Genomic DNA, 12,787 nt, shown 5'->3' on the forward strand with positions numbered 1-12,787 from the left:
GGCCAGGCAAAAATATTTCAGTCGTCGTCCTCACTTGGCAACACTGGCCCAAAGGTTCCGACCTTTTGATGCCACCGTCACCTTTTCACATGTTAAGTCTCAGCAGAACCAGGAAGTTTGGCCCGGGGTTCAACAGACACGTGTTCGATGCACGTCCACACGAGGCCCTTTTTTTAAATGGTGGTGGTGTTGGTCTGGTTTCACACACACAAAAAAAAAAAACACCCCTCCAACCCTGAAATGACCACTGATGTAAACTATTCCAACTGCCGCGATCACAGAGTTGGTGAATTCTCAGAAACTGTTCCATTAGCTGAGATCCAAGATCTTCAGTGACCAAACTACAGGGGTATGTAGAACCTTTTTGGGATTTCTTATAACCCGTCCAAGATTTCATGGAGCCGTAATTGTTAATCGGCTTTTGTGAAAATCACAGTTTCAGGGAGGCTTGATTAACGTCCTCATCCAAACCTATCATCAATTCCATAATCCTGCTGTTATGATCGGGTAGTAAATTTGACCGCGCATCCAAGAAGCTCTGAAAGTACCATTCACAACCTGTCTGAGCACTTGATACTACTTTACGTTTCAGGCTCCAAAACTGCCAAGAAAAACATATGACAGGAAGATGTGGTTTCTACTGCTGTGGTATGAAAAAAGGAAACGCTAACTTCTTTCACAAGAGCAGGATCATGTCCGTCTGCTGCTGTTGTAGTAGTTTTGCCTGTAAACAGGCCCAGGATTCCCTCGTGGTCATATCAAGATGTTGAAAGGGCTCAGAACTGGCTCTCCTCCAGAATTTCCTCCATGGTTTCACCGAGTGTCATCTCCCCGTCACTACTGGACAAGCTCTTCCTGGTGAGAAAGTCCAGAGCTGCCGCTTCGCACCCCTTCAACCCCTGACCTTTGGCCTCTCTTTGGCCATGTATCCCACTTCCTATATTTACAGCCACCTGCAGGAAGTGGGGGCGAACTGCGGTTGAGGCGCCCTCGTCGAGTGATTCATTCTGCTGGCCCCGCGGGTGGCGGCCCCGGGTGCGCTGCCACAGGTGTTTGAGTGGACCACCCCCGAAACAGCTTCGGATCTGGAAGTTGTTGGTAAGCAGGAAAAGCTGCCAGCGCTTCTTCAGTTCAGCCTGTACCTGTGGAGGAAGAAGCATACCTTGTTAGACGAGGTCATGGTTGTCATGGCACTTCTTTAATTCCGCAAATTTTCTTAAAATAGTGTGATAACGCTGTTGTGAATATTGCATTAGTTCCTTTCGTACTGTAGAAACATTTTGCAGTTCCTTGAACTTTTTCAGGAATTAGGCTGCTTTTGTGCATTAGAGAGGCATAGAAACCAGGGACCACAGGCTGCAGTTCCTAAAACAATCATCGCACCTGCTACAAGGAAGGGTCTTCTTATGGTTACCAAGGAACCCATATGATGTAAGTGCTTGGTGACTGGCAGAACTTGTAAGCCACGGCCATTACGAAATACTTCACGCATGACTGCTATTGTTGTCATTGGTCCATTGTTTTCTTGCGATCCAGAACCAGTGGTTAAATGGGATTTTTTTCCTTTTTCTTTTTTGTGCATTCTGGAGAACCTCTAGACTTTTGATTCAAGCCATCTTATGGGAGTACTATCAGTGCCATCATCTCCATGCCTCCTTTAGCGTTGAAGCATTGGGTCCAGACACCCCTGCAGCTCCACAAGAACTCACAGCTGCTGCTTAACTCTTAAATGTCAATGAAATCAAATGGTTTCTGTTAGCTTCACACCTCAGGGGTGTTTGAGAACTGCAAAAATCTCACTCAGTATTTTCCAGTCTCAAAGATAAGCAAATCATTATGTTTTTTTATGAACTATTTGAAATATTTGTAGTTCTCTACCCAAGATTGTTGTTCTATGGAGGAGAACTCCCATCGTTGTGTTTGCCAGTAAGTTACCTAACAAGTTTGAACTTTTTGCACAGACCTACCTCTGCGTTGGCAAAACAATAGAGCACGGCGACCAAGAAGCCCTGAAAGAGGGAATGACATTGAAAAATAATCAGGATTCGCATTGATTCCCAACAGTCAGGCAGGAAATCGTCTTTATTGATCCAACCTGGAAGGAGCTGAGAGTGAGGTTGATAAAGTTCCGGACGTAGCGACCGGTGCCCTCCACGCTCTCCTCTATCAGTACGGTGAACACCACCTCGTGGATTCCCAGCAGAGGAATCAGAACCAGTGTTGCTCTAGCTAGGCTTGATAATTGAACACACACAAACACACAAACACATACACAAAGCTCATTGAGTGAGGAAAAAGGGTCAGGAAACACACTGTAAAATTGGTCCCAGTGCGTGAGCTGGAGAGGCTACGGGAGGACAGGGCTTTGTTGAAAACTATGTGTGTGACTCCCTCCTGCAGTGACATTCAGTGGAGCGAAGAGGTAAACGGGGGGAAAATTAGAATTAGTGCAGAACAGACAAGTGATTGACTATTAAGGTTAAGAAGAACCTCATGTAGCCCCTCTGGGTTATTTCCTTCTATATGGTAGTAAAACAAAAATTTGGAGAGGAATTACCTGTATCTGTAATCTGTAAATTTCACCTGGTCGGCTTTTAGCTTGGACAGCAGCAGCATTAGAATCTTGATGAATATGAAGAAAATGATCTGCAACGTAAATTGAGGGGAATAACTTTAAAAGGGGGGATTCGCAATCAAAAGTGCAACTGAACAGGCCTCCATCGGTTGGTCGTACTTGTGACTGTGACAATACACGAGAGCTATAACATCACAAGGCCTCACAAGATTGGAACCGTTAAACGCGGCATGAAATGGACAGGGTACAATTTTCTCGGTTTCTTGCACCAGAGGCATGCAGGTCCTGCAGACTGCAGCGAAATCCTCTCAGTAATGCAATGCTTGGATTGAATATCCAAGGAGCAGATACTTACAAGGATTGACATCGTGATCGGACCCCTGATGATCCACCAGACCCATCTGTTTACGGTTGACCAGCACCTTGAGAAGCAATATTGGGAGTTATCATTCATTCATTCATTCATTCACCATGCTTACCACAAGAGACAGATTATTTCCCAAATGTCATTGTCAAGAGGTGGGGTTTGCCTCTGACTGGTCGCTTATCAATCATATATAGGCATACAACTATGCACCCTCTCTCCAGTCAGGATCTCTATTGAACCTACTTCATGTTTTTGGACTGTAGCAGGAGAACATGCCAACTCATAACAGCCCCCCCCCCCCCCCCCCCCCCGCCCAAATTGAATTGGAAACCATCCAATTGGGAGTTATTGAAAAACAAAAAGAATCTACTGTCTTTATTATGGTTTAGAAAGTACTTAACTACTCACAATGAGTTTTCATATAAAATCTTCATCACAGTCGAGGGCATCACAAAGAGCACAGGAGTTCCTGTAAGTGAGAAAATATGGAAGAGCAGCATCAATATTAGATCACTTATCCTATATTCTGCTATTATAATAGATTTGGTCATTTTTCTAGTTATGGATGTAAGTTATTTAAAAGGAAAATCTAGTGAGCGCTGGAGAGGCGTTTGTTTCAAGGACTGAGTCACAAAAGCTGGACGGCAGTGGAGCTTCTCGTCTTTGTCTACAGGCACTGCTTGTTATCGAGATTAAATTCAAGTGGTTTTATTTAGGTCGGTATTCTTACCACAATGAATTGGTCTTCGGACCAGAAACTTTTGTCCCAATTTTATTGTTCAGGCTTCTGGGCTCCCAGATCACATTTCAAAGACCTACAATCCTTTGTTAAAATTTTGACCTTATTTTCCTCTGCAAAGTTTCCCATCACCACCTTTTTCTTTTTCATTTCCATCCATTATCTTCTGCTTATCCTACACATAAGGTTGCAGGGGATGCCGGAGCCTATCCCAGCTGTCGCTTGGTCACTAGTCAATCGCAGGGCCACAAATAGAAAAACAACCATTCGGGGCAATTTTCGAAAAAAAAAATTCCAATAAATCTTCTGCATGTTTTTAGAGTTTGGGAAGTATCCTGGAGAAGATGCAAACTCCATACAGAAAGTGTGAAAACTGGGGTCCTTTATGGTGTGAAACAAAAGAGTTAACCAGAGCACCATTCAGCTTGTTTTTTTTTGTAGGGAATTAATACAGGAACATAGGGTTACTTATAAGAGTGGAGGTAGGAGCACACAGGTAGACCATATCTTGTATAGACGAGGTAATCTGAAAGGGATGAGTGACTGCAAAGTAGCGGTTGGTGAGAGTGTAGCCAAACAGCATAGGATGGTGCTTTGTAGGATGACTCTGGTGCCAAGGAAGATCAAGAGGACAAAGGCAGAGCAGAAGACATAGTGATGGAACCTGAAAAGGGAGGAGTGTTGTATGGTTTTCAGGGAGGAGTTGAGAAAGGGTCTGGGTGGTCAGGGAGAGCTTCCAGATGATTGGACAACTACAGCTAATGTGATCAGGGAGACAGGTAGAAGAGTTCCTAATGTGTTGTCTGGCAGGAAGTAGATAAGGAGAATTGGTGGTGGAATGAGGAAGTGCAGGAGTACAGTCATGGCCAAAAGTTTTGAGAATGACACAACCATAGAAACATCTGCCAAAAAACCCTGAAGGAACAGACTTTGTGAAAGTGTCATTCTCAAAACTTTTGGCCATGACTGTATATAGAAGAAGTGGGATAGAGAAGAAGTGGGACACAGAGGGGACTGAAGAGAACAGACAGGAATACAATGAGATACAGCGTAAGGTAAATATAGAGGTAGCAAAGGCAAAACAAAGGGCAAACGATGACTTGTATGCTCGGTTGGACAGTAAGGAAGGAGAGAATGATTTAACAGGTTGGTAAAACAGAGAGATAGAGATGGAAGGGGAGAGAATGGTATAAGAGATGACTATCGTAGACCACAAAGTTCGAGAAGGTTGATTTGCTGTGGCTACCACTGAAGGGAGAAGCCTAAAGGAGAAGGAGAAGAAGAAGAAGAAGAAGAAGAAGAAGAAGAAGAAGAAGAAGAAGAAGAAGAAGAAGAAGAAGAAGAAGAAGAAGAAGAAGAAGAAGAAGAAGAAGAAAAAGAAGAAGAAGAAGGCAATCTCAAACAAGGTAAAGGTCTGAATAACCATACAATATGTACATTGGTGACCTAAAGCGACCTGAAATTGAAGGGTGTAAATCTCAGTGTCATGGGGACAGACTCAAGAGTTGACAGTTTTCAATAGATAAGAAGTTACGTGATGAAGGGAAATTGTGGTCTGCGGTTGGTATATGTAGATGTGACATGAGGTCTTATGACAGACCTATGATCTCACATCTCATTCTTTACGGTTAAGCTGATTGGCCTGATTGGTGATGCCGTACTGCCTCAAATGCACACGCTTACCGAGAGTCTACTGCCATACATTCCACGTTAATCCACATGACGGGGAAAAACAAATGAAATCCAGTGCAAGCGCAGATGCCTCGCTGCAACATACCCCATCCGAGCACCATGAATTTCTTCAGAAGACGCCTCTTGGTCAACACAGCAGTGAAAAGCAGCGTGTGGAGGAAAACAGCCTCGACCAGGAGCCAGAAGTAGTTGCAGGCGACAAAGTACTCCATAGCCACATTTGACACTTTGCACATCAGTGCCGTCTGTCAAGGGGATGACATCATATTTCCATTTTGGTCACAACCAACAGCGACGACCAAAAGTGCATACTGTAAGTCGGCAACGTTACCGCGGAGCTGGAGTGGGACCTCCATCCCAGGTCATCTTTGGGAAGGTTGGAGTAGAGGACATAAAAAACAATCTCCTTGGAAATGATGGCCACCGCTCGCAGGATGAACGACACGAAGAGATTCATGTGAATGTAGTTCCTGGTGCAGTGGAGCTTCCTGGAAAGCATAGAAATCAGTAAGCGAGGGCATCAGAATCATCAGGTTGTTGCAGAGTACAAAGTAACCCCTGTGTGCTGAAAAGGAAGACACACGGCTTTTAAATGATAAAAACATTAGATTAATGTGCCATTGTGGATTAATAAAAGGACCTGCATGAATCTGTGACCTCGTGTGACTTCGTCTCGTGATCGTTTGAGATGACAAGTCTCGGATGCTTTAAATGTTCATTTACTAAAGTTCAAATGTAATCTGTATTTCCTCCATTACTACAACCATTACACATTTACTGCAGCGATGCAGGCACAGATATCACCCATTCTACTTTACGGTCGACGTTACCCATGATGCAATGTGATGCGTCAGTTACACACTGCTGTGCGTTTACACACTTCTGAGTGTGAAATTAGAAACTTGGCTGACAAATTACGCCTCCTTTTGTCAATCCCGATAATAACTAACCCGACATATTTCTTCTTGAGCAAGAAACTAAACCACGAGTTGACCCTGTTGGTGCGCCAACATCGCAGCTGTGCCACTGTGTGTGTGTGCACGTGGTGTGTGTGTGTGTCTGTGTGTGTGTGTGTGTATGTGAATGGATGAGTGCAGTCCAGAGTAAAGCCCTTTAAAACAGAAAACTCTAATAGACATGTGTGCACGTTTATCTCTGTGCATGTGCAGATCAGATCCCTTCAGTTTGAAAATGTTTTCTTGCTGGAAAATCCGACTCATATCAGTCCAATAGCCCATTTTTTTCACAAGTAAAGTATATGAAAAACATTAAGGTTAACAGGATTATATTAAGTTACTGGGCAATAGTGTACATGTAGACGCACACACACAAACACACACACACAAACACACATGCTGTTATAAAATCCATAAGGAAGCCCCCAAGGTAAAAATCTATTTGAATTGTTTTAGTTTCCACAGAGACCAGAAGGATAATGGGGACGGGACAGTCGGCTGACAACCTCAACATGGCCATGAGGATGGTGGCGAGCAGGAGGGAGGAGAGGGAGAGCGAGTAGCCGACGACAGAGACAAGCCGGAGGGCGGTGTGACGGATCATCTCATCCTCCTGGAAGACACGGGGAGAACGGACGCTTGACTCGCTCTCTGTCCGAGAGCTGCGGCGACGGCGGCGCGGTTTGATACGCACACCTGCTCCTTGAAGTAATCCTCCCCCTGACACTCGGAGTCGTCCCTCCACGGCTCCGAGGAGTTCTCCCTCGGCCGCCATTGACCGTTCTCCATGCACTCCCTGAAGACCATTCGAGGACTCTCTGCAGGCCAGTGAGAGGTAAATGTTGATTTCCACACCATAATTCCCCCGTAAAGGCCTTCTCATGTGCTTTAACACAGTTACAACAGCTAAATCAATGATAAAAATACAAGATTTAAATTTCGGAGCCACTTTATTCTATTACCATCTGTGATCCAGGGTAAGTAGGAGGGACACGGGACCGACAAATTCCCCGGCGGGGAATGGGGCCAGCACACAAACATGTCAAATGTACCATTGCAGTAGACTCCTGTGAGGAACAAGAGGGTTAGGTGTCGTAAATCAAATCTCACAGATAATAGAAACATAAAGAGGACTAGTGTAGGATTTGGAACGAGACTCACCGGAGAGCGAGAGTGCGCTGGATTCCAGGGATCTGTTGCAGGCCTCCCAGTACTTGGTGCGTTTGGTGATCAGAGTCTCCAGCAGTGAGCTGGTTACCTGCCACGCCAAGTCAGAGGAGAAAAGAAAAATTGAAAAATGTAATAACCGATAAACCAATAAATACATTTTCATACATTTTCATACATTTTCAGTATCATTTCTCCCTGGGTGTGTTTTTTATTTTTTTATTTGGCATGACAAAATCAACAGGTGCTTGAGACATGAAGTTAGCGCCCTTTGTTTGGTGAAAGTAATAAATAAATTAAAGCAGAGTGATATTAAAATTCTATGAAGCGCCAAAGTCATACTTTCATGAATGCATGAAGAAAATTACAACATTTAAAAATGACAGTAATGCATTTTATTTAACTTGCATTACTTGACACTCAAGGACAGAGTGCCGGCATATAAATAGCGCAAAATGCGTATTTTAAAAGAAAGAATAACATTAAAATCATTACATGTGACAAAAAGTGATAGAGCAATTGGTGTCAGATGAAACTATATGTGTTTTGAGTTGTTTGTATAACCCCGGGGTTATAAATAGTTGATAAAGCGATATTAAAACTAGAAAACGTCATTATAAATAATCCCTATTATCTTTCAAATGTTAAAAAAGATGTTGGATTGAGCTGACTGAGTTTTTTTAGTCCGGCAAAAATCCAGGATTTCCAGGTCATGCTTTTTTAATCTCAACACACATATCACCACATCGAGTGGTGTTTCATATGTAAACTACAGAGTGGGGATGTTAAAGTGAGCTCACAAGAAGGATGAAGGGGAGGTATCTATAGCAACTAGTGAAATGCTGTCATGTTAAATCTCTCATTCTTCTATACAGATGGATGGATTATTGTTCAGGAGGCCTCCTCCTTTCAGTTTGTTTTTTTGTGGATATCACTCATTGACACGTGCTTTGCAAAACAAGAGTATTCTGTTTCATCTTCCGGACGTTGTGTCTTCACAGTACGGGAGATCATTTCCAATCCAATCTAAAACAAAACCACGTGACTCGGTGAAGACTCACAATGCTCATATTAAACTTGGGAACAGATGTGTTGGGTAATTAGCGAACAAACATATAGAATGAGGTTTTAAAACTCACAAAAATGATCCTATATGTCATATATGTGTAATACACACGTATAATCGTTTTATGAGGCTCTTGCAATTGAAAAGGAAAAGGTCTCTTGAAGTTATTCTTTTTTCTGCTTGTTATCTTAATCAGATCGTGGAGTTATCAAGTAAACTTGACAAAATGAGTTTAGACATCTTTTGAATGTAACTGTTCTATTTGCAAGGTACTTGAAGTAAGTGTTTAAATAGGATATAAATAGTTTTGAAATGTTCACAGAGGGAAGTGGAGAAAACCAACTCAGTAGGAGAAAAATGATAATAATAATAAAATAATTTAAAAAACACATACTCCTTTGGCTTAGACAGTATGTTGGGATGATGTTAATTTCGAGCTGTAACATTTTTAACATATTAAAATTCTTTGACACAGTAAGCCCCTGAAAATGTAAGAAATAGAATAAAATAAAATCCTTTTTCTGGTACTGTATATTTGTCTGGTATATTTTTCTATTTCTTCCCAAAAAAAAAAATAAAAAGGTGGTTGCCCTGTTTTTTTTAAACACATAGTGGTGAAACTTTTCATTTATTTACTTTTTCCATTTCTTCTTATCAGGTCACTATAACTAAAACTTTTTCCAGAAAAGCAACAAGAAAAAGGTGTGGTTAGCAGTGTGCTGGGAACCTTGTAATATTTCTATTTACCCACATGGTGGGAGTATTTAATCAAGTGTTTAATCATCCGTAAGTTGCGGCATGAACGTGAACCTGGTCCACCAGTTCTCAGCACGAATATAAGCACACACACACACACACACACACACACACACAAACGCATCTGTTCTCAAAGGACTGTATGTTCCTGGAGGCTATTATCATTCATGTTTCACACACGATTATTTCTAACCGATGTCTTTCCCTCACATTCTAAGTGAGATGTGAAGTAAAACCCGAGGCAGCCGTGTCCGTCATCTCAGATTCACAGTCGCGTCCCCGTTCTCCTTCAGAACACTCGCCGTCCAGAGAAAACACTCCACCTGCTCGACCGCCAGGTGATTTTTCACCTGGCGCCTGCGCCACGCAGATTTCAGACACAAAAGGTCACGAAGCCCCACAGAGGCTCAACATGTTAGGAAGCGAAAAAGAAATAGCCTCTTCACAAAACTGCTTCACACAACTGTTTATATATATATATATACACATATATATAATATAATATATATGTATATTTAATACATATATTAAATATACACATATACACACACACACACATATATATATAGATTATAAATAAAATAAAAAATGGCGATGTTTGACCTTTTGGAATATATATGTATATGAACTTATATACATTTCGGACTCAAGGAGATCAGGTTCAAATCACGGCTGTCGTGGTGCGTTGGAGGTTTCCATCCGGCCTCAAAGATGTTTTTGCAAAAAAAAGGGCCGTAAAGCTGCTACATTTCAGTATTTTTCCATCTCTCCAGCACAAAGACTCGCATCAAAGGTAATTGGCAAACCAAATAGCAGGGAGCGATCAATAAAATCTAAAAATTATAGGCATTACATTTAAAAGGATGAGCAAGAAATATTTAGATCACAAAATCATTGGGAGAAATTAGAATTCTCCTTTGAGGTTCGGTCCAATCTAGAGAAAAGGCGGGTTAACGTTCTTCAAAATAGATATTAGATTTACAAAAAAGCCCACTAATATACCAAATACAATATTTAAATTTGATGGGGATTTTAAACATGAGCTGAGAATTTTTTTGTCAAAGTGTCCGCGTGCCGCGGATTTACCTGGCGGCCGGACAGGCCGAGGAGGAGCAGCGTCGTGGCCCAGGCCCTCCTGTGCCTCGCGGATGGCGGTGTCGGCATGGCGCCGCAAGCTCACGTCGAAATCCTCCGACGTCTAGCTCCGCTGCCGCTCCTTCGCCCCCGGCCTCATCGGGGCCCCTTCGCCTGATCTGCGCTCAACATGGGCTATCGAAGACGATCCCGCAGACTAAGCCTTCTGCGGGAAACATCTAATAGTTTCCGTATAGGTTAAAGGACCCAGTTGTCAATCAATCACGCCCATTCCGGGCGCCCGACCTCGCATCCCCTCCCCGTCTGCTGCTCCTGCTGCTGCTGCTGTCCGTAAAGACACATCCAGCTGAGATGGATCTGCGCAACTGCAAGCGAGAGCCTGTGGATCCTCTTCGTATCGCCTCTTCCCCGCCCAGTGTCCTCCACCATTCAATCAGGATAAGGCCCCCCGGGGGGGGGGGGTCTGGCCCCGTCGCTTCCCCCTCAAAACAAAGTTCCGATGTGAGGCACACACACTTTTGTCTGGAGATCATAATACACTCCGATGCCACCTGTGCCAGAGAGAGAGGGAGCAAGAAAGAGAGAAGGAGTAAGAGAAAGAGAAAAAAGAGAGAGGGAGGTACCGACCCCTCCCTTTTATTTAGCCATCGCACAGTCACTGGCCATCACCCGGGGTTTCTGACACTAATGGGGCGCCAGTGTAAACCAAGTCAACTCAAGCCAAACACAGGCAGGCTAGCAAGAGGGGACACACACACACACACACACACATACAAATCCCCAGCTCAGAAGGAGGTTTCTCCATCGCTGTTTCTCAGGGACAGAAAAACCCAAAAGCCTTAAATTAAGGGTTTTCTAAGGAAATGGGATGGAGAATCTGAGATGGTGCTAAATAATCTTATTAATAATCTGAGTGGTTAAATGATGTAAAAGATACGTGCAGATGGAATGAGACGGGTGGAGGGGTGAGTTTTGACCTCCGGCGCAGAGCGAGCAAACTCTTGCTGCTGCCTAAACAAACAACAGGCCCATTAGCGGGACTTCTAAGAACAATCGTGGATGTTTGTTGTGTTGCCGCTAAATAGAATTAGCTCGATGTTCGACCGCGGATGCGAATGAGGCTGGATTAACACACACAAATTCAAACCAAGAAAATGATGCCTGAAAAAATGAATACCATCCGTGTGTGTGTAAAGGAATATACCGAAAAGGGAACCCCAGACGATCCGATTGCATTTTCCCACTGCGGTGGTTTATCTTCTGAATGTTCTCCAGATATGAACATGTCAGGATCCATCGCGGCGGGAAATTCATAAGCGTGTGATTGCGTTTGCAAGTGGCGAAATCGAATCTCCCTCCGGGTTCTGTGATGCGGAGTTTGGCGAGTGCAAAGGCAAACATTGGGGTGGAAGGACTTTAAAACCAATCAAGACGATATCAATAATGGAGAGGCCAGGAAGAAACTGGGCCCCATTGGAAATAAGGACCTATCAATAACTATATATTCAAACGTGAAAACGGCCATTTTCTCCTTAATGACCAGATTCCAGCATAAAAGACATATTGATGACATAACAGTATGATGGTTACTGACTATTTTGATACATATTCAGACACCTATTAAATTGAGAAAAAATAATGGAAATGTATTGATCTTCTGATATCAAAATGCTCATCCTTTTCTAACGCTTCACGGGTTCATGGTGACCCGCAGGTTTAACTGGTTGCCTGTCAATCAAGTGGCAAAATAAAGAGACATCCTAACATTTGCTCTTTTATTGTGTGGGTGGAGGGAGGAAAAAGCTAATGAATCACCATATGCTTCATTATTATTTTATTAGGTTAGGTTTATTAGGGTTTCATGAGGATGAATGATAGTTCATAGCCAGAGGCTTTGTAACCGAGTAATAACAATATCCCAAAATGCACGACTGGCGTTTTTTATTGATCTTGAGTAGATGTGTGCGCTTGTCTGGCCCTCAAGTCACCTGTGCTTGTGTGCGTGTGTGTGTTTGTGCGTTTGTACATTTAAAGATTATTACTCCTATAGATAGTTTTAGCACTTTGAGCCGTGGTCACATGACCTGTTACATCACCCACTTTGATTGAACGACCACTTTTTTGTTTTGAACATAATTTGTGGTTGTGTTACCCGTTACCAATAGAAATAACCCCATATACATATACATATACATATACATATACATATACATGTGCATATACATATACATATACATGTGCATATACATATACATATACATGTGCATATACATATACATATACATATACATATATTTACAAATTTATACATGTATCTGCATTTATATACATATATGTATACACACACGTCTCTATATATTTGGAGGGAAAGTTG

General features: G+C 42.7%; 1 protein-coding gene across 1 annotated transcript; it reads right to left on the minus strand.

Annotated features, from left to right (window-relative positions):
* Positions 1–776: 776 nt before the first annotated feature.
* Positions 777–10,842, minus strand: glp2r (glucagon-like peptide 2 receptor). Its single transcript, XM_086140240.1, has 15 exons — positions 10,699–10,842; positions 10,405–10,571; positions 9,588–9,675; positions 7,491–7,587; positions 7,292–7,396; positions 7,026–7,147; positions 6,836–6,942; positions 5,705–5,861; positions 5,459–5,618; positions 3,351–3,411; positions 2,931–2,997; positions 2,558–2,646; positions 2,096–2,234; positions 1,968–2,009; positions 777–1,142 (listed from the first exon to the last, which is right to left on the minus strand). The coding sequence occupies exons 1-15, from the start codon at positions 10,840–10,842 to the stop codon at positions 777–779; spliced, it is 1,911 nt and encodes a 636-aa protein (XP_085996366.1).
* Between the last annotated feature and the right edge of the window lie 1,945 nt (positions 10,843–12,787).

This window comes from Fistularia commersonii, chromosome 33 (genome assembly GCF_037954325.1).
Source record: "Fistularia commersonii isolate RoL2024-O1a breed Wild chromosome 33, RoL_Fcom_v1.0, whole genome shotgun sequence".
Classification (NCBI taxonomy): Eukaryota; Metazoa; Chordata; class Actinopteri; order Syngnathiformes; family Fistulariidae; genus Fistularia; species Fistularia commersonii.

Bases quoted from the DNA above. Each gene is read 5' to 3' on its own strand.
- glp2r (XM_086140240.1), bottom strand. From the start codon at position 10,842: ATGGTGGAGGACACTGGGCGGGGAAGAGGCGATACGAAGAGGATCCAC. The intron at 10,572-10,698 runs GTCGGGCGCCCG...TGTTGAGCGCAG, and splicing joins AGACGGGGAGGGGATGCGAG to ATCAGGCGAAGGGGCCCCGA. The intron at 3,412-5,458 runs GTATGTTGCAGC...TCTCACTTACAG, and splicing joins ATTCATGGTGCTCGGATGGG to GAACTCCTGTGCTCTTTGTG.